The 26,139-nt window shown below is 51.3% G+C and overlaps 1 protein-coding gene across 3 annotated transcripts in view; it reads right to left on the reverse strand.

Moving 5' to 3' along the window:
- Positions 1-320: 320 nt before the first annotated feature.
- NGF (nerve growth factor) overlaps positions 321-26,139 on the reverse strand; it is a 55,171-nt gene continuing 29,352 nt past the window's right edge. For 2 of the 3 annotated variants that reach the window (XM_062193502.1, XM_062193503.1), the window contains exons 2-3: positions 9,148-9,271; positions 321-1,199 (exon numbers count right to left, since the gene is read on the reverse strand). In XM_062193502.1, the coding sequence (XP_062049486.1) occupies positions 462-1,187 (726 nt within the window). In that variant the 5' untranslated portion in view covers positions 1,188-1,199; positions 9,148-9,271 and the 3' untranslated portion in view covers positions 321-461. Of the gene's footprint in view, positions 1,200-9,147; positions 9,272-11,628; positions 11,653-26,139 lie in introns of those variants that run through there. The other variant, XM_062193504.1, reaches the window with a different exon arrangement.

Consider the following 26,139-nt stretch of genomic DNA (forward strand, 5'->3'; position numbering starts at 1 on the left):
ATCAAGACACACGGATCCTGGCTGCGGCGCACGTAATCCAAGGATTAAGCAGCTTGGGTTCTGGAATGTAGAACAAAGTGGCAACCAAGCTGACTTCCCTTCTTAATCATGCCTGGCTAAGGCTAATCGCTGAAACCAGTTCCCGTCCCCGAAGTCAGAGACCCGACCGCTGCGGGGGGTGGGGGACTGTGGGCTCAGGCTGCAGGCGGGGCCGCCCAGAGAGCTGGAGGATGTTGTTGAAAATGCCCCCCCCAGGCTCTTCCCCAGGCTGGCAAAGGAGACAAACGACCCAGGTGGCGGCCCACGGATGCTTCAAAAATTTAATAAATAATGATTCTTTTTTAAAACTGTATAAACTATAAATTACCATGCAGTCCTTATAATTTAAAATAATTTACAGGTTGAGGTAGGGAGGGGGCCCAGGAGAGTGTGGGGGGCGGGGGGAGGGGGCCACGGGCAGCTCAGCCCCTCCGGGAAGCCTTCCTGCTGAGCACGCACACGCAGGCTGTGTCGATGCGGATGAAGCGCCAGGCGGCCTGCTTGTCGTCCGTGGTCAGCGCCTTGACGAACGTGTGAGTCGTGGTGCAGTACGAGTTCCAGTGCTTTGCATCAATGCCGCGGCACCCGCTTTCCACGGGATTGGGGTCTCGGCACTTGGTCTCGAAAAAGTACTGTTTGAACACGCTGTTGTTAATGTTCACCTCCCCCAGCACCTTCACCTCATTGCCCTTGATGTCCGTGGCGGTGGTCTTGTCCCCAACCCACACGCTGATGCTGTCGCACACCGAGAACTCTCCCATGTGGAAGACGGGGTGGGAAGCCGAGCGCTTCCTCCTGTGAGTCCTGTTGGAAGGGGAGCCCACGTCCACCTCCAGGTCCAGCTCCTCAATGTCTACAGCGGCCAGCGGGGGCTGCGTGCTGAACAGCACCCGGGGGGACCGCAGGCGCCGTTTCTTAAAAAGTCTGGGGTCCACGGTGATGTTGCGGGTCTGCCCGGCCACCCGTGCGGCTATGGCCACGGCAGGGGCTGCGCGGGCTCTGCGGAGGGCTGTGTCCAGGGAATGCTGCAGTTTAGTCCAGTGGGCTTGGGGCAGGGCGTGGCCTGCTGGGACATTGCTGTCTGCGTGTGGTTCCGCCTGTATGCCAATCAGTAACGCTGTGATCAGAGTGTAGAACAACATGGACATTACGCTATGCACCTGGAATAAGAAAGAAACCAAGGTCATTCCATGGGGTACCGGGTGTTGTCAAAAGGTTGGCCCAAGAGCCCTCGGAGTTGACTTCCCAAGAGGATCATGGGACGCTGCACTTGGCGAGTCTATGGGTAAGGAACCCCTAGGTGGCATCATTGAAGTGGAGTTGCTTGAGGCAGGGCAGGGGGCGGTGCCAGCCATAATTACACGGGGACCATAAGCGTGGACCCAAGTTGCCTCTGATAATCTCGTCAATGGTCACCTTATAGACGGGATGGGCTTGGGACAGAGCCCCTGCAATTCACCCGGGGAGCTTGGGGTGCACCTGGCAACATCAGATGGAATCCTCTGAGCTCCTTGGTTGCCAGAGGAGGCAGCTGAGGGAACGGGTGTGTGTGCACCAGGGAGGTTGGGGCGGGGTGGGGATGAGGCTGACGCCTCTTCCCAGCACTTGTGCCTAGGACATGGCTGTGCCGGTCTCCCCTGGGAAGTCTGAAGATCTGATGGCCCAGCACCCTTGTGCCAAAGCCTCAGCACATCTTGAGTGCCAAAAGCCGCGTGGCTCTAGGACCGTCTAATCCATGTGTCTGTTCAGCCTCCAGCCCACACGTATGCACACGCTACTGTTATGACAGGTTTTCCTGGTGTGAGGTGTTCATATTTTTCAAATGCACTTAATTTCTCATCAGTCTGTGACTTGGGTTGGGATTTGCCATCCTTTCAAAACACATAAGGAACCTGATTCACAGAAAATAGTTAACTAACAGGCCTAAAGTCACCAATAAAAGTGCACTAGAAGTAGCACGCAAAACTCCAGTGCCAGTCTGCCCTTCCACTCGCCCTCCCTTCCGCCTGCCCTCCCTTTACGCTTCTATTCTTAAACAGGTCTTCTCTTTTATTTTTTTTCAATATTTTTATTTATTTATTTGACAGGTAGAGTTACAGACAGTAAGAGAGAGAGAGAGAGACAGAGAGAAAGGTCTTCCTTCCATTGGTTCACTCCCCAAATGGCCACCACGGCTGGAGCTATGCCGATCTGAAGCCAGGAGCCAGGTGCTTCCTCCTGGTCTCCCATGCGAGTGCAGGGGCCCAAGCACTTGGGCCATCCTCCACTGCCTTCCCGGGCCACAGCAGAGAGCTGGCCTGGAAGAGGAGCAACCAGGACTAGAACCCGGCACCCATATGGGATGCCAGCGCCGCAGGCAGAGGATTAACCAAGTGAGCCACAGCGCCGGCCCCTATTTTTCTTACGTGAGGATAGACCAAGTAGCATGAACCTATCTGGCCCCAGGAGGGCTTCCCAGTGCACTGCAGGCGCAGTTTTCTGAGCCTTTCAAGTCATCCTGACAGCTGCTCTGCTCCTGGGGACCCTTCAGCTTCTTCTGCTGGGCTCCTGTTCCCAGCTGCAGGCCCAGGGCCAATGTCACCTCCTCTGTGAAGCTCTCCTAGACCTCCTTGGTAGGATTAAATGCACAACCCTGTCCTTTCTTCCATCTCTCTTTCTCAACCTCATGGGTCCTTCTCTCCTAGTCTGGCACCACAGATGCTACCTATGCTCAGACCCCTCCAGTCAAAAGTGGCATCTTTCCCCGGCCGGCGCCGTGGCTCAACAGGCTAATCCTCCGCCTTGTGGCGCCGGCACACCGGGTTCTAGTCCCGGTCGGGGCTCCGGATTCTGTCCTGGTTGCCCCTCTTCCAGGCCAGCTCTCTGCTGTGGCCTGGGAGTGCAGTGGAGGATGCCCCAAGTCCTTGGGCCCTGCACCCACATGGGAGACCAGGATAAGCACCTGGCTCCTGCCTTCGGATCAGCACGGTGCGCTGGCCGCAGCGGCCATTGGAGGGTGAACCAACGGCCAAGGAAGACCTTTCTCTCTGTCTCTCTCTCTCTCACTGTCCACTCTGCCTGTCAAAAAAATAAAAAAGTGGCATCTTTCCATTCTGCCCTTCAGAACAGAATACGCATGGGTGTTTCTCTCCTACTAAGTCAGTAAGCAGAACTCTGCGTTGGGTCTGGGGTTAGCAAACCTTTGGGTACCTAACTTGACGGCTTGTTAGCAGAAGAAAGTCGCTTACTTCCTTCAAGCCCTGGTTCCCTCTTTGATAGAATGTGGGCAACCAATGCTGTGTCCCATGTGTTAGGACAAAGTAGATGCTCACAAAACCTGCTGATTTGGAGTCACTGCAGTCTCCCTGCGGATTTGGTCTTCAGTTCTATCGCTGCTTCTGTCCTGACTGAGCACCGTCACCCACGTCTTTTCCTAGCGGAAGTTTTCCCTTTCTCCACCCTCTTTCAAAGCTGTTATTGGAGCCTGTCTCCCCGCAGGCTGGGGGAGGGCCTGGAGGGCAGAGCCAAGTCTCATGCGCCACCCTCGCTGTCGCTGGTTGCTCCAGCCCTCGGCATGCACCTCGGCATCCGAGGCACTGTGTGCATCACCCCACGGTCTCTCCTGTTGCTGGGGTTCACAGTCGCCTGAGAGAGCTTCAGGAGCTGGGTGCTTTGCAGCTCAGTATTCCTGGGGCCACGTGCAGTGTCTGGCAGGTACCAGGCCCTCGAAACATGTAAGGAGATTGAACCAAAGCATACATGGGGCAGCCAGAGAAGCTCGCCCCGTCTTCTCTCCCCCGTGGCGCAGACTTTGTGCATATGGCTACTTGCTTCTTTTCCCATGTGCTCGAAAGCAACACATTCTCCTCCTCAATACTCAACTTCCATTCGGCTGGAAAAACTCAGCTCTTTGGTGAGATACCAAGGAGGAGACCACCGAATTCTTTTCTCTTCAGTTACTCTGAAGCAAATTTCTTTTCTCTCTATTTTTTTACAGGTTTTATTTATTTAGTTGAAAGGCAAAGTCACAGAGAAGCAGAGGCAGAGACACAGAGAGAGGTCTTCCATCCGCTGCTTCTTTCCCCAAATGGCCACAATGGCCAGAGCTGCACTGATCCGAAGTCAGGAGCCAGGAGCTTCTTCTGGGTCTCCCGTGCAGGTGCAGAGGCCCAAGGACTTGAGCCATCTTCTGCTGCTTTCCCAGGTGCATGAGCAGGGGGCTGGGTTGGAAGTGGAGCAGCTGGGACTGGAACTGGCATCCAGACGGGATGGCAGCGGCTTGGCCTTCTATGCCACAGCACCGCCCCTGAAGCGTATTTCTATTGGCTCCAATTCACCATCCCACCATGCACAGGAGGTGGTAGCACAGCTGAGCTTCAAGCACCGCTGGTTCTGGTGACCGATGATCTTGCAAATTGGTGTCCAGCTGGTGGCTAACTGAAGCCTTTTCCTCTTTTCCTATTTCATTTCTGTCTCCTCAGTACACAATATCTCTCATCAGATGAATTGAAGGAGAAGAGACAAAACCAAAATTCATCTCTTTTACCTCAAGGAGTAACGATGATTAGAATTTGGATAGAGAAATGAGAAGAGTTGCCTAACTCTTAGAGTTTCGGTAGAAATTAGGGACACGCTGCCCCTGTTCCGTTGCTTCACTCCACAGCACCTCCCTCGGTGAGCTCATCCTCTTCTCTGGAGCTGATTGAAACTCCTGGGCCGGGAAGCCCACACCTGTGGCTCTCGGTCTCCAGCGGCCTGCGGGCACCTCTCCGTGGACGCTGGCGTTTCAGATGGAAGGCATCCCGAACAAAAATTTGCATCCTCGGCGTCCACATCAGCTCTCCCGCTTCCACCTTCCACTCCACAGCAGCGCCCGGTTCTGGCCACTTGATGAGTTACGGAGCAGAGCAGTTCCAGGACTCCTCCCCGTGCGGATGGTCTCTCCCATCCTCCTGGATGAGGTTTTCCACATGTCTCTTCTGTGGCTGGGACCGTGAGTCCTCCTCCCGCAGTTCTGAGCCGACCTCCCGCCCAGACTCTGCTCTTCCCTGCCTGGCCCCACTGCTGCTCCTCCCAGCCCTTGGGTTTTGCTGTAGCAGCGGCTCTGGAAACTGTAGTTTCCTTCCCATGCTGCCCGCTGTGCCTCTCCTGCGGGCCCGGGAACAGTCTCCCAGCCAATGCGCTGGCCTCTCTTCCTACCCCTGGCTGCTCCACGTGGCCTCTCAAAGCCCTGCTCTGTTTCCAGCCCGGGCTCCAGGGAGCCAGTGGGGACTGCTCAGCCTGGCCGTCGGGCCCACCTCCTACTCCCCTCACATAGTTGTCATTCCAGACACAGGGAATTCCTCCAGGGCCCTGCCTGCTCCGTGCCTCCCCACAGCTGCCCTCTCTTCAAACCCTTCTTAGGAGGCTTGTCCCCTTCCCTGCCCGCCACGGGCCTTGTCTGCTCTGCAGGTTGGAATCCCTCCTGCTGTCTGTCAACACCCAGCTTCCCTGCCACCTCCACTGGGGACCTGCCTCCGATTCCAAGGCGCCAGACCCATCCTTCTCCACCTCTTCAAGCATCTCCATTCTGTCCTCTATGGCGGCAGCATTCTCTTCTCGCCCTCCCCGCTGGAGGACAGAGTCGTGGCGCACAGACAAGTGTCCCACTCATCGTCATTGCCTCGTGACCCACACTACAAGGTGGCCCCAGCTCCAAGAATCAGTGAGCGTGGAGACCAGCTCCCTTCCTGCCGCGTTCCTGAATGTCTCCAGCTGAGCAAGGACGTTGGGGACATCTTCCAGTTCCGGCTTTCTTTGATTTCTAGCAGTTGTAAGGTTTGCTAGGCTGCCTAGCTCTGCTCCTTCTCCTTCACCCAGCTCACAAGGCTGCCTCTTCAAGGCCAGCACGACTTCTGAAGTCACTGTCAAGCTACACAGGGCACTGTGTCACAGGGCACTCAGCCACAACAGAGGTTGGCATTACACAGGGGAATCACTCACAGAGACCTGAAAATGACTCAGCTCCATCTCCCATTCGGGTTTTAGAGGAAAAGGTATTTAAAAAAAATATAGGTGCACTCCTATATTCTTTCCAAACTTATAAAGAGCTTCTCAGTAAAAGTCATCAGATTGAAGAAGAACGAATGAAACAGGCATGTTTTCTACTCTAGTGAAACAAGGCAGTTTGGAAAAGAACGTTCTCCCCCTGATGAGAATGAACTGGCGATGGGGCAGAGGGGTGAGCGGTTATTTATTTATTTGAAGCCTTGCTCCTGAGTGGATGGCAGCTCTCTGCATGGCTTCCCTGAGCAGAGCTGGGGAAGGGGCACGTAGGGGGCTCACGTGAAGGAACACGTTCTGCGTCATGGGCAATCGTGCTGTATTCACGCTGCTCCTCCCCAGGAGGGAAGACGAATGACTAAGAACAGGACGCCCAGTCAGGATGGCTTTCAGTCCAGCTGCCGGGGGGCCACCCAGCGCTCCTTCCCCCTCCCAAGCAGCGGCACGGCCTGCGGATTTCCTGTGATGCACACACTTCGTTAACAAGAGATCATTCCTGCGCTGGCTGGGCGATCTTCACACAGCTCTGGCCTTGTGTGACTAGGTGACGAAGCTGCTGGACAGAGCTAGGCTGGAATATTTGTGGCTAGGAGGGCTGATGCTCTTGGGAGACTTGGCAACCTTGTCTGTGCAGACGCTTGTACAGGCAGTAAGGTAGCTTCGGCCTTACAGAGAGACAAGTCAAGAGCTGTCTGTGACGCTGGGGCCAGAGACTGCATCAGTGCAGTGAGGTCACTGACTGTTGGCGAGAGGAAATTCTTGTGGCCAAGGCAATGCAGCTCCTCCTCCTCCATGGCACTGGCCACTGAAAGTGGGTCAAGGGTCATCCTTGCCTTACTCTTGGCCTCTGCCCGTGATGTAAACTGGCTGCTGTTTTCAGTTGTAAAGAATCAGACACTCCTGACTGCTGGAGGCTGCACGCAGTGTGATCGGACTTTGGTGGCTTCCCAGTTCCCCAGGGAGGTATCTCAGAGGTGTTCTGGGCTGAGCAGAGAGACGTATTAAAGGGCTAAAACCCAGGGCCTCTGCCAGCATTGCCCGGACAGGATTTCTGGGAGGACGTGTTGTCTGCAAGGAACACCAGAGATTAAAGTCTAGAGGTTCTCTTGCTGCTGGTGCTGTGGCGCAGCAGGTTAATCCTGAGCCTGCGGCACCGGCATTCCTTATAGGCATTGGTTTTAGTGCTGGCTGCTCCTCTTCTGATTCAACTCTCAGTTATGGCCTGGGAAAGCAGTGGAAGATGGCCCAAGTCCTTGGGCCCCTGCACCCGTATGGGAGACCCAGAAGAAGCTCCAGGCTCCTGGCTTGGGATCAGCTCAGCTCCACCCCAGCTGTTGCGGCCATCTGGGGAGTGAACCAGCAGATGGAAGTCCTCTTTCTCTGTCTCTCCCTCTCTCTTTGTAACTCTACCTCTCAAATAAATAAATTTTTTTTTAAAAAGGTCCAGAGGTTCTCAAACTTTAGGGCTTCAGAATCCCCTGGAGAGTCTGTCCAACTGCAGACTGCTGGGCTCCACCCCAGAATCTGTGTTCGTAGGTCTGCTGGGGAGGGGAATGCGAATCCCCTTTCCAGGGGGTGGTGTTGCTGCTGGTCTGGGGGCTGTAACTTTACAGAGGACAGACATGAGCCTTGCAGGACTACATGGCGGGGGTCATGCAGCTGGAGTCTGTCGGGGTCAGCTAGACACTGCTGTGTGCCTCCACCTCTTATCAGCTCCGGGTAGCTGATAGGACATGGTGTGTGTTGTCTCCACTCCCAACACCAAACTGAAATTGCTGTTCGCTACACTGTGAGTTTTGCCTTCCTGAGCTCACACATCCAGATGCTAAGGAACATTTCCATGTTCACTGCTTTTACATCTAGTTCATCAGGTTGCTAGGTAACACGTAGACGTGATCCCCAAGTACGGAAATGTCCATGATGGAAATACATGGCCACAGTGCACCAGCCACAGGAGAGAGGACCTGTGAGATTACTGGTCTCCCCCGGGACAGGGGTGCATGACTGTGTGAATGGGAACAGAAGCCACTGGTCCCAGTGTTTGGATCTTCAAATGAACGAGGGAAAAATGATGATCACTGGGAAGGTTTCCACAGGATTTGGTCCCAAACTCAAGCAGATATTTCATTCTCAAATTCACAGGGTAAGGATACTGAGAGGGTAGAACTTGACCCAGTGATGGGACTGGGAGGTGGGCCCACTGAGAGGTCCTGAGGCCACTGGGGACAAGCCCAAGGAGGACAGTTCTCTTAGGGCTGGAGGTGAAACCCAGCTGGGGTGTCTCTCCCCCCCCCCCCGCCCTTGCTGGCCATGTGGCCCTCCCTCTGTGTGCCCTTTGCCAATGTCCTCCTCCAGCCTCACCAGTTGGCAGAATCAGTGGAGCTCACCCAGTCTTGAACTGTGAACCGGCACAACTGCAAACCAAAAGAAACCTTCTTCCTTCACAAGTACATTCTTTCGGGGATTTCATTTTAGTGACAATAAGTGGACTGATACGATCTTTATTGCTTAGTGGACATAACTGTCCAGCTACTCGTCACCACAAACCTGGGGCGTAGGCCACACTATTTCCATTCTACAGATGAGGAAACAGAGAAAAATCACCTGGAACACGGGCATATCCCTAGTAGAAGTGGAACTCAGAGCCTGGCCTGCCAGTGTCCAGCCTATAGCTCTTCTCCATGCCTCTGCACTGGTCAAGGGCATAAGTGTGACCACGGAGCTTCCATCTGACAAGGTCACCTGCTCAGGCAGCCAGGAGAGCTGGGTGGAGGGCCTGACTGATGCTGTTTCTCTATTTGAGGCCCTAGGTCCTGGTGCTTTAAAAGTAGCACAGCTCAGGCTCTTGATACGTTTCTGAAAGCTGTGGCATCAGCCTGCAAACGTGAGCAACTTCCTCTCCCCGGAAGCCCAGGAATTCCACACTGGCACACCACTCAGAGCCTCGCCAGAGCCCTGCTGGTCAGTGGGTCCGACCCCTTCCTCAGCTGGCAGCTCATTTCCAGCTGTCCTCTCTCTTTGGGTCCCACCACTGGCAGCCCCAGAGCTGGGAACCTCAGGGAAGCAGGTTGTCCCGTACGTGCTTACCTCAGCGTGGCCAGGACAGAAAGCTGCTCCCTTGGAAAAGCCGTTATTGGGCCCGGACGCTGAGCTGAGCTTGGGTCCAGCATGCCATCCAGCCCCCTGGACTGCACGATCACAGGCCAGAACTCTGTGGAAGGGAGAGGTGGCATTAGATGGGTTCGTCTACCACACACCCCAGCAGATGGTTACTGTGTCCTAGGCAGCGGGGAGGGATGTACCAACACGACAGATCCTATTTCCCTGAGTTCTGGGATTTCATCAGCAGCGGGGCCCAGGAAGGAACCAGAATCCAGTTAGTGACATTGTGAGGGGTCTGACCTTACAAGGACTTCCAGTGGCACATGACTCGCCCTCTTGTGCCAAAGCTCTTGGTTTCAGCCCGGACACAGCCCATGGCTGATCCTATAACAGGTGTGGGTACTTCCAGATCCACACCAACGTCCTGTTCCAGCAGAACCCAACCTACCACCGAGGGGAAAATCATTCTGTACATTACACAAAAGCAGATGTGGCCGACCCAACTCTGGAGAAGCCCAACTAGGACCAGTCATACAGAAGAAAAAGCCCAGGCGATTCAGAACAAATTGGTGCTTTGGTGAAAATCTAGATGAGTGACAGGGGCAAAGAAGACAACCCGAGCACTGGGCACACAGCAGGCGGCTCTACAGAACCTGAATGTTAGAGTACCGTGCTAGGAATCAAATGTTAGGAACTGAAAGCTTGGAGATGATGCAATGAGAAAAAAAGTACTATCGATTTTGGGTTGCAGTTTCTAGAAACAATGGAAGCTTTTTATTCTCTCACTTCTATACACCTGAGCACCTACTATGTGCCGAGCCCTGTTCTTGGTGCTGGGGACATAGCAGTGAGTGAGAGCGACTCTCATAGAGCTCATAGACTTGTGTAGATGAACTGTATCTTCAGACTCTTTATATGCCACAGAGGAAGTAAGCAGGGTGTGATGACCCAGGGGACAGCAGGGTGTACAGAGAAGCCACAGGTGACAGATGGTCAGCGAGAGCTCCCTCAGGAAGCAGCCTTCAAGCTGAGATCTGAAGGATGAGAAGGGAGAGAACATTCTAGAAAGCAAGAAAAGTCAGTGCAAAGGTGCTGAGGTAGAAACAAGCCAGTTTCTGAGCATCAAAGGAAGAGACCTTGGAACACACAGGAGAAGTGGAAAGGACCACAGCTACCGGGACACAGCAGGGAGCTCCGGTTTCACCCTCAAGGCAACAGGAAGGCAGCGACGCTATAAGCAGGACGGTGAGCTGGCATACTTTATGAATGAATGAACTATGTGCATTGTGGAATTTGTTGTAGAGTGGGGTATTCCGCCACCCGGAACAGTTCTAGAATGGCACGCTTGTGCTTCCTGTCTCCTGGACCCCTCATCCCCATCGTGTCTGTTTCCAGTATGGACGCGCAGCACGTGTCTTCCTTCAGCCTGCTCGCATCTTGTGCCACAGAAGCAAATGTGAGAGCAGGCCCTGTGGTTCCCCAAACCTCCCATCACACAGAGCAGCTGCAGACCTGGGGCGGGTGCTGCAGGGGCCTCTGTAGTTACCCTCCTGCACCAGAAGTCAGGAAACTAAGGCCTGGATGTTTGCATTCCTCTTCCCACAACTCGAAATACTCTCTTTGCCTCCAAAAGTGCCAGGAAAACCTTCCAGTACTCAACTGGAGTTCGGGCCGCAATGCAAACTTCCACAAACACTCTTTACCAAGGTTCGAGTCTGCAGTAAAGAGCGCTGTCATGTCCCCCAGGTAGGAGGTGGGTGTTGTCCGGCAGCTCATGGGGAAGAGGAGCTCACCTGTTTCACAAACCCTTCATCTGGGTGTGTGACAGGTCACCGGCCCGGGGCCCACAGACCTGCACCCTGATCCCATTCACACTGGCTCTTGGCAAAGCCACTCAGCACGCGTAAGCACCTGCGCACATGCTCTTTCATAGGACAAGCAGCTGGCACAGAGGACAGCAAAGCTCCCCTCTGGCTCTGATCATCTGTGATTCTAGGGCAGTTAATGTTGTCCAGTCTGCACACTACTGGAAGCTCAAGTAATACTTTCTCCACCCAAACACTGGAAGTCAGTTATTTCACTAAGAAGATGCTTGGCAGGTCCTGGGTCAGTCACTTTGCCTGGTGCCAGGTACATAAAGAATAAGACTTAGTACTCCCTATAGCAAATAATAATGAAAGCAGGGCACAAGAACAAACCTGTAAAGTGTACTATGGTAAGTGTGATATGTATAGGAATATAGTAGAGGAAGAAATTAAATTAGTTTTATCTGGGCAGACTAGTCAGAGACGTAAGCTCCTAGAGGAAGTAAGATCTGAACAGGGTTTTAAGGATGGATAGAAGTTTCTTAGGGAAGAAGGGGAGAAAAAGCATCAGATAGCCCCAGAGTTCAAGACTTGGCTACAAGTAGAGCACGGCTTAGCAGGGGCTGCGGGGGAGGGGGAAGGAGTACTTGCTGGACCATACACATCAGTAGGTGCTGGTGAACTTGCAGATCTCACTACTGTAGCCAACCTGCTTGACTGCTTCCTACAGGACTCAGACAGCACCTGCTTCTAATCTATGGAAAAAACAGGGAAATAAGAGTAACTTGTAGGGAAATATTTTGGATATTCTACCACAAACCAGGATGGCTTCCAACTAGAAAATTAGAGTGAGAAGGCCAACGTACATGAGAAAATCCACAACTCCTAGGCGTACCTGCTTTCTTGGGGGGACTGATTGTAGATCAACCATCATCAGTTCTCTGGCTTTGTATCTGTACCTCGGGCCCAAGTCATCTTGGTCACACCAGGGTCCCCCGCCAGTGTCATCTGGACACCTGGTTGTCATATTTGAGACCCTGTCCAGTACCTCCTCTGCCTTGGCCTCCTCTGTTTCAGTGTTGTTATGGGTAGTTTGCTACCCGGCTGGAAAATGCCATCACAGAACACTGAGACACTAAAAAATTCTCATAGATATTGTTAGTGTTTTCAGCCTCATGCTAGTGAAGATTGAAGCTCTAAAGTCAAATCCAATTTATACATTATCAACTTCTAATGTCAATCTATCATGCATATGTCTATATTTAAAACCTGTGTGTTCTCCTGGGGGGATTCATTTAAGCAGAAATCAAATGGCTCCCACACTTTGGATGAATGCATAGAGGAAAACCCCAGCTCATTGCAAGACTAACTCCTGTTCCTCCTTATAGGTCCCAAAGCGATGCTATTCCAGTCTGGTGCACCTCTTCTCGACCCTGGCCTGGCCTCTGTCTCTTGCTTTAAATCAATGCTTCTCAAAGTAGTATTGAGCGTCATGGATCTTGCTAGAAATGCAAGATCACCTCCACAGACCTATTGCATCAGAAATGCTGGGAGTGAAATGAGATACTCTGTGGTGTAACAAGCCCAGCAGGTGATTCTGACGTATGCTGGAGTTCAAGAACCATGGCTTTAGGAGGTTCTACTCTGGCTGTCCTCCAGCTAAAAGCTGCCTGGGAGGTGAGGGTTCCAAGGCACAGAGAGAGACCTGACCTGGCATCAGTCTACAGCCGTGGACTGCTCACTTGACTGTATCTTTCCAGGGGGCAGCCCATAGCACGTTGAGGCTCCTCCCCCCTTCTGGGCCATGCTGCCAGGACCCATCACTCCAGGAACCTGGTCCAACCAGCTGTGAGCCTGCTGGAGTTGGCAGGGGAGAGAGGGCTCTTCTGAGCAGTCCTGAGGTTAAGTCTGTACGACTCTCCCCTGATGACTGCTGTAGCCTCCCCATCACATTCTTAAGTTCTTAATGATATTGTGGTCAACTCCAGTGAAGAAACTTAGATTACCGGCAAATTGTCCAATAGCCTCTCACCAGGTAGCTTGTCTGTGCCTCTGCTGCTATTTAAACCTGCTGACTGCCAACCAGCATCCCACTAAGTGCCCCACGCCAGAATTTCATGAAGGATTCCACGCACCTCCCTGGGGTACCACTTTCTGCTGTGCCCCAGTCATCTCCATCAGTGGCTCTCAACCTCAGCCACACACTGGAACCTCCCAGAGGTTTTACAATCTCCTCCACCTGTGTCCCATTCCAGCGATGCAGCCTTAATTGATCTAGAGTGTGCCTGGGCAGCAGAACTTGTAACACTCCCAGGGTGACTCCAGCATGAAGGAAGGGCTGAGAGCCACTGGGGTGCAGGAAGAACAGAGGCTTGGCATTGGCTTCAGTGAGCTGATGACTGAAAGAAATCATCAAGAAATGAATACCTCAGCATGTAGGAAGCCCAGGTATGGTCACACGAAAAGTGACAAGAAGGTCTGAAGATACAGCACGCAGGCACCAGGAAATGCTGCTCCTGATATGCAGACATAATCGACATTGGCACATTGTTTGCCTTTTACTGCTTGCTTGCTACTTCAAATGTTCCTTGGTGTTGGCGCTATAATTGGCTTAGTATAAATAAGCCTAGGAACTATTTGCTGGCATTTTTGAATTCTAATGATCTGGGGATGCTCAACCCAAATCCTTGCACCACCCGGTACTATGCTCTGGAGCAACGGTGAGCCCAAGGGTGCCAGGGCAGCTGCAGCCCCCCTTCTCCTGGTTTGCACCTAGAAGAATTCTGTGCATGGGGAAAACTCACTGAGAATCGCAGGTGCTAAGAACATGTTGGTGGAGGGGATAATAAGAATCGTTGGTGCCACTGCTGTTGGTTTTCATGGCTGTAACCACACCCCCAATCCCCTCTTCTCCTCCTGTGTTCTTACTCTGAGCCTGTACACAAAGGAAAAAGGAATTTGAAGTCTTTCACGTTCAAGTCTGTCTTCCTAATTTCTAGCCTAATCAGAAGTTTTCTAGTATGGAATAAGACCGCAAGGATTGCTGACTAAGAGCTCTTTTTTTTTTTTTTTGAAAAAAATTTCAATTTTGGCCATTTTGAGTTGATTTGATGTGCTTTAACTATTTAGTGGGTTTGGCATATCCAGTAGGAAAATAGTGCATCTGGCAGCAACGGCTGAGGAAGACACCGAGGTTCAGCAAAACTGCTCTTCTTTGCGACTGAACATTTCTGTGCTGACGGTTGCCACGTGTCCCTAAGACAGGAATGGTCCTGTGTCTCTTTGAGAGGCGCTGGGGTAATTTACAAGACCTTTCTTAGCGTTTCCCCAGAGAGTCGGACAGCTCCAGGAAGAAAGCGTTGTGCTTGGCTGTCCTTGAGCTTCAGAACAAAGATGTTCACTTCACGCATGTGAGTGGCCTTCCACGGTGTGTGGCTGGCCAGGGTCTACGCGGCATTTACCCAGTGGGAACAGTTCATGAGCTGTGCAACGGCCAGCATCAGCGAGAGATCTGCCAAATGTGGGCAATTACAAGTACGTCAACGTGGTACAAGGCACGCCATCTAAACACACAGCAGTGCTCCGTTATAGAGGCGAAGGTAGACTATTGTTGCAAGAGTGTACTGGTTAAATTAACAGCCCTAGTAATGGAGCCCATCAACTTGATAATACTAATGCTGTATCTACCATCTAGAGCTGAGTGCCAAAAACAATCCAATAGTGTTTCAAACTTTTCTGCGACCCTAAGAAAACATCCCCTTGGTTCCAACTGGCTGATCCTTAAACCACAAGAAGAAAGATCTATTTCAGCTATGCTTTGGGTCTTGCCACGCTCTGCTGTTCCCATACTGGAGACTAAGAGCAGTCAGCAGTAGTGGGAACAAACGTGACCCTCAAGTTGTCGCAGTCACAGTTCATATTCAGTATGGTACCGACTGAGGTCTGCAGCCCACAGATCTTGGATGACCACCCTGGGATGGAGTACATGAATGAAAACGAGACAGTGCCAGGGAGTGTTAACTCGGGTCCAAATCCTTGCTTCTATATAGGCTCGGTAGGATTAAATGTCTTCAGCTCTTCTTCAGCTACGGCTGCTTCCCTCTCAGTGTGGGGTATGTTTTCCAAAGCAATAGGTCAAGAAATGTTACAACGCCTGAGCCCATAATGCAATTCAGATGGAAGTTCGGAAAGGAAGAGAAGCTACAGCCCTGAAAGAGACCAGGAAAATCCAGGCTTCACAGACAACCCAGGGTTCCAGGGCTTTTTAAAAGGCAGGCAGCCATCCTTCAACTAAGGAGGGCTAAGGGATGAGTCACGGGACCCGAGTTTAAGGATTCCAGTAAAATGCCACCCTTACTCGTTAGAGTGTCCACGAGACGAGGCCATTGCTGTGGGAGCGGCTGGACGTCAGATTCACGCAAAAATCGCTGCACCTCAATCACCCTGCATCCAAGAAAAGACGGATCACAAGTCGCCAGCCAGCACCAAACACTGCGTGGGGGAAACCGAGTCCGGAGGCCCCACCAGATGCCTCCCCTGTGCACAGCGCCCACACGACCGCTGCTGCCGCCTCTGGGGCTCCCTCACGCTCTGTGCTGGCGTTTACTGGCTTGTCTGCTAACTTCACACCCAGAAAATCTGACTCAAGGCATGAAGGAGATAACAGCCGGCTCTGCCCGGACACGCAGCACATGCAAATCCTGGGCAACCTGAGGCTAAGGTGAGAGCTGGAAGTGGAGATTTATCGCCGTGTGTGTGTGTATGCGTGTGCATGCGCGTCCTTGTCGGGGGAGGGCCTTGTGCTGCTTTACCTGCTTCCGCTGCCTGGCTTTGGCTGTCCCAGGCCCAGCGGGCTCCGCACGGCAGCAGCGCACAGGCCCAAGGTGGACCGTGAGAATGCCTGCAGACACTTAGGTCTCACGGGTGGCTATTGAGGGCATTTCTTTCTCTTTCTCTCTCTCTCCTTTTTTTAAATTTTATTTATTTGGTTGAGAGGCAGAGTTACAGACAGAGAGAGGGAGAGACAGAGTAAGGTCTTCCATCCACTGGTTCACTCCCCAGATGGCCACAACAGCTGGAGCTGTGCTGATCCAAAGCCAGGAGCCAGGAGCTTCTTCTGGGTCTCCCACATGGGTACAGGGGCCCAAGGCCTTGGACCATCTTCTACTGCTTTCCCAGGCCATAGCAGAGAGCTGGATCAGAAGTGGAGCAGCTGGGTCTCGAACTGGTGCCCATGTGGGATGTCGGTGCCACAGACGGAGGCTTAGCCCACTACACGCCATGGCTCCAGCACCTTGAGGGCGTTTCTGAGCTTAGGTGAAGGCGTTTGTTCTGGCTCTTCATTAGCCTGGGAGGAAACCCCGTGGTCTCTCTAAGGTCCCTGGAGTCACACGCAGAAGATTATATTTCAGAAGATTCCCAATCCTCTAGGGTTCTGCCTCTTAGGGTTTGTTCCACAGGGCCCAGGTGGACAAAAGGAAAGATCTGCTCTGGGGGAATTCACCGCAGAGCTAACAGGAGACCCACGGAGTGCGCCAGGTCCCAGGGAGCCGGAGCATGTTGTGGGGTACTTAGAAATTCCAGAGGCAAAGGCAGACAGTTTTCTCCCCCTCAGTCAACCCACGTGTGTGCAGAGACAGAGAGGCGAGAGAGGGAGAGACAGGGAGAGAGAGAGGGGTACAGTTTCCACGATTGAGATTGAGAGTCACAGCCACTGTTCTCGAATCTGTATAAGTGCGCTGGCTTACATAATCACACACTGTTCCAGCTGCCGAGGGCCTCTGGCTTCTGCGCAGCCCAGCTGCTTCTCTTGACAGACTGGCCTGGGGCTGGTGGCATCTCGGTCCCTCTACTTACCAGCTGTGCGATCTTTAGCAAATGACTTAACCTCTCTGCGTCTCAGTGTTGCCTCTCAAAAGCTGGAAGAATTGTACCTTCCACATCAGGTAACTAAGAAGATTAAGTAGAACAAGCGCGGAACCCACTGCCCGGCACCCCGCTGATGCTAAATAGACAGCATCCATTCTTCTTCATGATCATTAAAGACAGTCAAAATCAAGCAGTTGGCTACTGGCAGATCTGGGTACAGAGGTCCATCCCCTGCCCCGACGTGGTCCTCTCCGACAGGAAAACTTACGGCTTTGGATCCCAGTCGTGGCCACGCCCATGCTCAGTGGAGCTGAGCAACTTTGCCACACTCGGGCTGCAGCTGCGGGCCGATTATCTGCAATCATTTGCCAGCGAAGATGCTGAGTAGCCAACGGAAATGTTCCTTTGCTAAACGGCCCATTTTCTTCAGTCCTGTTGCAGTCAGAGGCAGGAAGCTGCGCCAGCTAGGGCTGCGGCCAGGCTGAACCCAGTGACGTTAGTGGCCACTAGCACGTCCCCGGCACTGCGAGGTTAAGAGCATCTTTGCTTAGGGTGATGTTGCCTATTGAGAAAGTCCATCACAAGGAGCACACAACACAGAGGGTACCCTCAAGGTCACATGTATGCTCAGTTATCCAGGGATGCAGGACACATTTAGGCACTGTCAATTAACTGACTTCTATTGACTTCTCGAGGTTCTAGGTGTATTTTTAATCCATGGAGCTGGCCTAGAGAAGACACTTCATGTTTATTGAACAGAACCGAAAAACTCTTCCCACAGCTGCACCAGTTTATTCAACCCATTGTCTTGGGAAATAACAAGTGGTCCTAATTTGCATTCCTGGAGACCTGGGCAAGTCTCCTTTTCCCTCTGGAGAGAAGAGGCGCCATCTAAGGAGAGTGCCACATTGGTGGGCGGACAGGTGCACCCCTGAGGAACTACAACGCAGGCTCCTATTCCACCTGTGGTACCAGGGCTTAAAGCGTACACAGGTGTTGTGCACAACACACCCCTGCTTATTTCCAGCTTGCTCATTTTTGTCCTGAATTTCCTTGGAGAAGGCTGAGCTCCAACGCAGCCGCTGGTGATGTTGTGCAATCCAGTGGGATGGCAATCACCTCATTGTTTAGTTATAACTCCAAGAAGATGAGAAAGAAAGAAAAAAGCACAGCGCACACATACAGAATGAGGGTGGAGACAGCATGATGATAATGAAAACCATTTGTTAGCATTGTACTCCTTTCTTTGTGAATCAGCCGAGTCCCTGGCACCAGGCCTCTGTCTGTGAAGGAGCTGCATGTCAAAAGCCTTCCAGGGACTTGTTCTGCCAGGTCTGGTCCGAAGCGTGTCACCCTTGGTCCCCAGGAAGGTGGGTTCTTGATGGACTCCCCCAGCTCCCTCTGGGCTTCGCCTCTAGGTCTGGCTCCAGCTCTCACCTCTTGTCCCGAGGCCACTTCTTCATGCTGTGGGATTCACTGATTTTTAATCTGTGCCTACAGCAGCCTTTGGTGCAGTTTGTAATAGAAGGGCTCCTTATATGATGCTTTCATTCACCTGTGTCCAGGACTTCCAGCCTCTGCTCTCTTTTGAGCTATTTCTACCTTTCCTTCTTCCCATAGAGCTGATTTCCAAACTCCCAATGTGCTTATACTTCAAAAAGTACACGGAGGGACTGGCACTGTTGTGTAGCAGGTTAAGCTGCTGCTTGCAACGCTGGTGTCCCATATCAGGGGGCTGGTTTGAGTCCCAGCTGCTCCCCTTCTGATCCAGCTCCCTGCTAATGCACCTGGGAAGGCAGCAGGAGATGGCCCAAGTGCTTTGGACCCTGCCACGCACGTCGGAGATCAGTGAAGTTCCTGGATTTTGCCTGGCTCTACCTCGGCCATTGTGGCCAATTGAGGAGTGAACCAATGGATCAAAGATCTCTCTCTGTCTCTGTTTCTGTCTCTCTCTCTCTCTTCTCCTTCCCCTCTCTCTGTCTCTTCTTTTCTTTTTGTCATTTTGCCTTTCAAATTAGCAGATAAATCTTTAAAAAAAAAAAGCCCACGAAAAGTGGAATTAAAAGATAAATTTAGTACTAAGCATTTTTGAAATCCATGCATTTTTAATAAGTTTTAACTTTGTGAACTTGTTTAACATACAACTTTCCTTGTATGTTAAAAAACGTTTTGCGGCCGGCGCCATGGCTCAACAGGCTAATCCTCCGCCTTGCGGCGCCGGCACACCGGGTTCTAGTCCCGGTCGGGGCACTGATCCTGTCCCGGTTGCCCCTCTTCCAGGCCAGCTCTCTGCTGTGGCCAGGGAGTGCAGTGGAGGATGGCCCAAGTGCTTGGGCCCTGCACCCCATGGGAGACCAGGATAAGCACCTGGCTCCTGCCATCGGATCAGCGTGGTGCGCCGGCAGCAGCGCGCCTACCGTGGCGGCCATTGGAGGGTGAACCAACGGCAAAAAGGAAGACCTTCCTCTCTGTCTCTCTCTCTCTCACTGTCCACTCTGCCTGTCAAAAAAAAAAAAAAAAAAAAAAAACGTTTTGCACCAAAATAAGCTTAGCTTAATTCCATTTTCCATGTACTCTGGATGTGCCCTTGTATACATTCAAACTTTGTTAGGATGAAAAGTAAAAACAAATACAAATATAAAAATAAAACAATCTCAAAAAAAAACCCCAAACTTTACAACCAGTAGATAGTGTATAACTGCTTATGCATATTTGTTTTGCCTGCATTGTTCCCAAGAGGGGAATCATCTCAAAACATAAAGTCTTGAGCAGAGCCAGTACCAAATGCTCTCTGTGTTCGTGTGTTCATTAAGTACTGGGACTTAAACTGCTTCTTTTCTCTCTGCCCACTTCTGAAATCTATCACAGCAGTTACACAGGTCAGATCGATTTAGCGTAGCACAATTATCTCCCCAAACCATCACCATTGCTTCTACCATCTTTGCCAAGTTCTTCCACCTCCATCACCACCACCTCCTCCACCACCAGTGACCACCGTCATGCCACCACCTCCACCACCATCACCATGACCACCACCATCCTGCCATCATCATCTCCATCTCCTCCAACACTTCCTCACCATCACCATCCCTTATCATCATTAGGATTACCACTTCTACCATTTTCTCACCACTACTGCCACCTCCACCAGCATTACTACCATCGCCATTATAACCATCACCATCTCCAAAAAATTCTGTAATTTTTTGGAGTCATGGAAGTCTGACCCACGTTTCCCCAGGCCTTCACTTAGACCAAGGGGCTATATAAGGCCTGTGAAATCATTTGGTGTGTCTGTGCCAAGGCAACCACAAGTGGAACTTGACATCCAATAAATCTATAGCAGGCTCATTTTTTTTTTAAAATTTTTGACAGGCAGAGTGGACAGTGAGAGAGAGAGACAGAGAGAAAGATCTTCCTTTGCCGTTGGTTCACCCTCCAATGGCCGGCGCGGCCGGCGCACCGTGCTGATCCCAAGGCAGGAGCCAGGTGCTTCTCCTGGTCTCCCATGGGGTGCAGGGCCCAAGCACTTGGGCCATCCTCCACTGCACTCCCTGGCCACAGCAGAGAGCTGGCCTGGAAGAGGAGCAACTGGGACAGAATCCGGCGCCCCGACCAGGACTAGAACCCGGTGTGCAGGCGCCACAAGGCGTAGGATTAGCCTGTTGAGCCACGGCGCCGGCCATAGCAGGCTCATTTTTAAGTTGATCATTTTGTGAGGCCCATAAACGATGTTACACATATCCACATGGCCTTTGGCAGAAAAGAGTCCCCCAGGCCCTTGGTATGCCATCAGTAGAGAGGCAGGCGAGAACACAGACATGAGGTGTTTTAGTTCCTTCCATAGTAATTACATGACTGGATTAGGTCTACACGACTCCAGAGTGATGAGTAGAATTGGGTCTAGAAATCAGTATTCCTGGTTTCCCACATATTACACTGTGCTATTTTCCTGCATTCATTTGGGAAGCTGTTTTTTTTTCCTCTGAGATTTTTTTTTTTTTTTTTTGGTCATCTTTGTATTTGCAGTAATGTTGATGACAACATGTTTTAGTCTGAACCTTGATAAATCTTTAGCATGATCTCAAAAGAGTAAATGTCACAAGGACACACACACACACACACACTTTAAAATGCAGAGAAGGAGTTATGTGCCGAGGTCCTCCAACATCAGCCAGGCGCTCCCATTTGCCTGATGTCATCTATTAAAGATATGTGCACCATCTTTGCTGCCCATCTTAGGGCTCCCATTCCTTCACATCTAAAGACAAGTGGATTTTGTGCTTAGGCCTCTCTGGGCCTCCAGAAGCAAGTGTTCCTCTGCCTGGGCCACCTCCAAGGCAGTGGCTGGTCTACTTGTAAGAGGGGAGTTCCCTGAGGATCAAAGGCTAGTACAGCTCAGTACAGCTCAATACAGAGGCAGGCTAGCCCAGGTGGGAGAAGTGGCCGCTGCTTGTCCCCGGAGGAGGCTGGGTTAGCTGCCTCTTCTGCTCAGACTGCATGGGGAGCTCCTTCCTTTGGTTCAGTAGGGTCTGACTTTTGGGGAGAAAGGGCAGGGATGGGATGGAAATCTCAAGAGGTGCCTCAGGCCTATGGCCTAGGCTGCATCAGATGCGTCCACAAGGACAGCATTGCCTGTACTTCAGATGTACAATTAATACGTAATGTGATGTACAAAAGATGTTAGAAGATGGCAGAAACTATGGGTGAGGATTGAATACAACCGCTACTGCAAGTAATAAATACCATGTTTTGTGCATTATGTGCCAGGCACTATGAAGTTGCGGACTTTCTCTATACTGCCTCTCTAAACATTCATCAAACACTTTCTGAGAGCATCACTCTCTCCATTTTATAGCTATGGGTACTGCACCTCAGTACCAAAGTAGGAAGTACACGGTTGCATTGTTTAGTGAACGGCATGCTGGGTAAGAGCCCAGGCCTCTTGCTCTGTGGTGCTATCCTTTTTACCCTATTCTACACTGTTCACAGATGTGACCCTTCGAAGGAGCAATGCTTCTGTCCTCTGGTTTTAATATTCAGGGTCAATTTCTGCATTGTGATATGGATAATGTATGGGTGGACTCTGCATGTTTTCTATTCTTAAGTTTACTTAACTGCTTATAAAACACCAGTGCTGATTCTCCAGTTTGTAGAATATCTCAACTTCTCCACTTACATGTCATGAGACTCTCCCTGTTCCTGACCCTGAAGGAGCCTACAGTCTGTACCCCCTCTTCATGCAGCGCTCCAGCCACTGCGATCAGATTTTGGAAGGACCCACGATTCGGATGGAAACATAAGTCATGGGAGATAGATGCTGAGGAGTGTTTAGCTGCTCTTTGCTGCAATTTACAGAACTCAGAACATGGCTATTCTAAAACTCTCCCATAGTTTCTGGGTAAGATTTACTCTTATTTCTGACCCTGCAAAGAGAAGCAAGACAGGAACTACTCACTCTGGGCTGGGGATGTGATTCTTTGTTGGTTGGCTTTTTGGGTGTGAAGACCAAGCCAGAGGCTGAGGAAGCCAAGTGGAGTCTGTTACTATTTCCATTCATGGACATGCAACAGCAAACCATCTCATACATTTACAGGAAAACATCAAATACAATATCTTTGTTGAGCTTAATCAGAACCAGAGTAAAATTCCAGGGGACAAGAATAGAAACTTACCCTAATGATTTCATTTTTAGTCCAAAACATACACAGTTTTCTTTGCTTGCTTTGTTTGTCACTTTCTAAAACAAGAAATTACCAAGCAGTGACTTTGGTTTGAGGGACGAGTGGAAAGCAATAAACACTGAACAGAAATGCACAGAGATTGGATGTCAGAGGTCCTGGTGGATGAACATTCAGAAGTGGATTCAATTTGTGAATTGTTGACTTTACTTCCCAGAATTCATGTGAGTTACTCAAGAAGGATTCAATTGTCCAGGCTTCCTGCTCTCTGCCATGAACACTTGGTATAACAGAAGTAAATCATAACGCAAATAGGAGGAGGTTGAGTTACTTATATCAATGTGTGTGTGTTTGTGTGTGTGTGTTAGGCAGATACAGCTGCTTTCATTGTTAGCAGGTGAAATGGCCTTTTCATTAGGAGTACGAGAATCTCACATCATGAAAAACATACAGGCCACCCAGCCAGAAGAGAAGGTCAGCCCTATTGGCCATATTGAAATGAGTCGTTGATTTAATATTAGGAATCATGCTGCTATGTGTAAAACAGATCGGTGGTGTTCATTGCAAGCGCTGGGGTGAAAATATGGAAGTTCTTCTAGTCTACCCACCTACTGCATCTAGGAACTCTCTTTAAGAGATGGGTCACTGTCTTTGCATCTAAGAACAGTGAGTGTGGGGCCGGCACTGTGGCATAGCAGGTAAAGCTGCTGCCTGCAATGCTGGCATCTCATATGAATGCCAGTTCGAGTCCTAGCTTCTCCTCTTCCAATCCAGCTCTCGGCAATGGCACAAGAAGGCAGTGGCCCAAGTCCTTGGGCCCCTGCACCTGCTGGGGAGACCTGGAAGAAGCTCCTGGCTCCTGGCTTCAGATCAGCGCAGCTCTGGCCATTGTGGCCAATTGGGGAGTAAACCATTGGGTGGAGGACCTCTCTCTCTCTCCTCCTTCTCCTCTTTCACCTCCTCCTCCTCCTCTCTCTGCTTCTCGCTCTCTGTGTGTAACTCTGACTTTCAAATAAATAAATAAATCTTAAAAAAAAAGAACTGTGAGTGTGAAGATGAAACCACCCATGAGCAGCGCTGTCACCTGTAGAGTGACACATCATAAGAACACACACTGGGCACTAAGGATGTGGCTTGGCCCATCCCCTCCAGCCACCCTGGGGGATCTGACTAATGCTGGCAGTGATGATGGCCTTGGCCCTGTGGTGGATCTGCTGATTCCAGTCAGAGGCCAGAGAGAGAAATGCCTACCTCATTTCCCATCAGCTTGCTGTTTGGTGAGTGTTACAGTATGAATTACAGTCCTGAATGGAGAAGCTAGACCCAGCCAACAGCGGCAGGCACTGGGAGGAACTAGGTGAGCTGGGATGTGCCCTGCCCTTAGACAAGCCACTGGCATCACAGAGGGAAACTGAAAAAGCAGAAAGGGTAAGACGGAGCCATAGCGAAAACACCGAGAGAAGACAGGACCGGGAGAAAGTGAGCGGAGACGGCAAACGAAGTGAGGGGCGGAGGCAAGAAAATGCCAAGGCGAATGGGCAAAGCCAAAGGGCGGTGGAGAGGGGACCCAAAGGACAACAGCAGCAGTGTGGGAGAGGACCAGGAAAAGGGCAGAGTGTGAGAAAGACCCAGACTGGGAAAAGCCTTTGAACGCGGCCTCAACATCAACTCTGATGAGGAGGAAGAAACCGCTGCACTAATCACAAGCAGACCCGGTCCTCAGCCCGCACTGGAGACATGCAACTCCTGAACTTCCCTTGAGAAAAAAATCCAAGGACTGGGTAATCATAACCATTTCTAATGAGCAACAACTCCACGAACAAGAGCGAAACTTCACTGAACCAGCTTCTGACGATACCCATGATGCCTCAGTGAGCGGTCTATTCACCTGTGATTCGGAAAAGTTCCGATGCTGAACCCAAACCCAACGACCGCATGGCCTGGCAGATCAGGTAGTGATTTCATCCCATAGGTTAGCACACGGCCACATTCCAGGCACACAGCAGCTCTAACTCGGAAGTCCTTCATCGCAGGGCTGCCAGGCTAGGCGAGCCAGACTAGCCCTTAACATAAATGACGTGGCATGATGTCACCAGTATCAGATTTGGGGAAGATGCCATGGAAAGAAATTTTGAGTGGAAAAGACAAAAGGACAATGCGGGGAATAGGGAATTCCCACTGATGCTTGGATCCAGCTGGAATCGGTTATAGTAAAAATTTCATTTAATCAAATCCACTATCATTAATAAAACACCAAACAAAATCTAAACAGAGATAGATGATGAGGTTCTTGGACTGCGCACTGGGTTTGCATCATTCGGCACCAGGTGCCGTCTGTAAGTCCGGGCTGCAGGCTGCTGGGGCGGCAGCTGCCGTGAGCCTGTCTCGGGGGTGTGCTTCCACCATTCCTCTGTGCCGCTGCCATTGCCCAGTCACAGCTGCTTGGAGAATGAGCTCAGCGAATCTAGGGCTCTGCCTAAGGCCCTCAGTCCCTCTCTTCTCAGCGTGGTGAGTTTCAGAGGCCAACCAGGAAGGCGAGGCATGGGGACACCATCGCATAACAAAAACCATTTGGATGAAGTAGGGGTGTTTCAAGTTCAGGAAAGCTCTCAGAGCTGCTCTCCATCATGCGGGGAGACAAACTGGGATGAGGGGCAGAACTGGAAGAGAGGCAGGTGCTACCTCAATCAAATAAAGACACTCAGCAAAACGGATGGGTTGCCCGTTGTGCTAGGTTTGTGCTTCCGGTTAGATAACTACAATGGCTTCTTGTTCTAAGAGCATGACTCAATCGTGTGTAATCAGAATAAAAAGATGGATAGAACAAAGAAGAAAGGAAGGAGGCAAGGGAAGGGGAAGGGAGGAAGACAGGACAGAAGGGAGGAAAGTAGGAAAGAGGGAGCAAGGGACAGAGAGAAAGAGAATGGACAACAGATTGAATGAATATTGAAGGCAATTCCTCTGTCATTCCACCAAATGAGTGTGTAAGGAAGAGACCTGGCCGGTGCTGTGGCTCACTAGGCTAATCCTACACCTTGCGGCGCTGGCACATTGGGTTCTAGTCCCGGTCGGGGCGCCGGATTCTGTCCCGGTTGCCCCTCTTCCAGGCCAGCTCTCTGCTGTGGCCCGGGAGTGCAGTGGAGGATGGCCCAAGTGCTTGGGCCCTGCACCTCATGGGAGACCAGGAGAAGCACCTGGCTCCTGCCATCGGATCAGCGCGGTGCGCTGGCCGTAGCACGCCAGCCGTGGCGGCCATTGGAGGGTGAACCAACGGCAAAGGAAGACCTTCCTCTCTGTCTCTCTCTCTCTCACTGTCCACTCTGCCTGTCAAAAAAAATTTTTAAAAATTTTTAAAAAAGGAAGAGACCTGAATGTACCATTCTCTGGGCATAGTTGCTCCCCACTGAACCCTCATTCTGGGGGACGCTCTTGTTAAAGCTGTGTACTCTTTAGATCATCTGGTGCCTTTGGAAGCCAACCACTTCATGTGCTGCTCCACTGGAGAGAGGGCAAGCCTCTTCCCCACATGGAGAAACAAGGCTCCCAGGTGGACGTACTGAGAGGTACCACCTTGCTCACCAGCGTGGGCTCTCTGAGAGGGGCCAACCTAGCTACACCTCCCA

This window comes from Lepus europaeus, chromosome 5 (assembly GCF_033115175.1).
Source record: "Lepus europaeus isolate LE1 chromosome 5, mLepTim1.pri, whole genome shotgun sequence".
Classification (NCBI taxonomy): domain Eukaryota; kingdom Metazoa; phylum Chordata; class Mammalia; order Lagomorpha; family Leporidae; genus Lepus; species Lepus europaeus.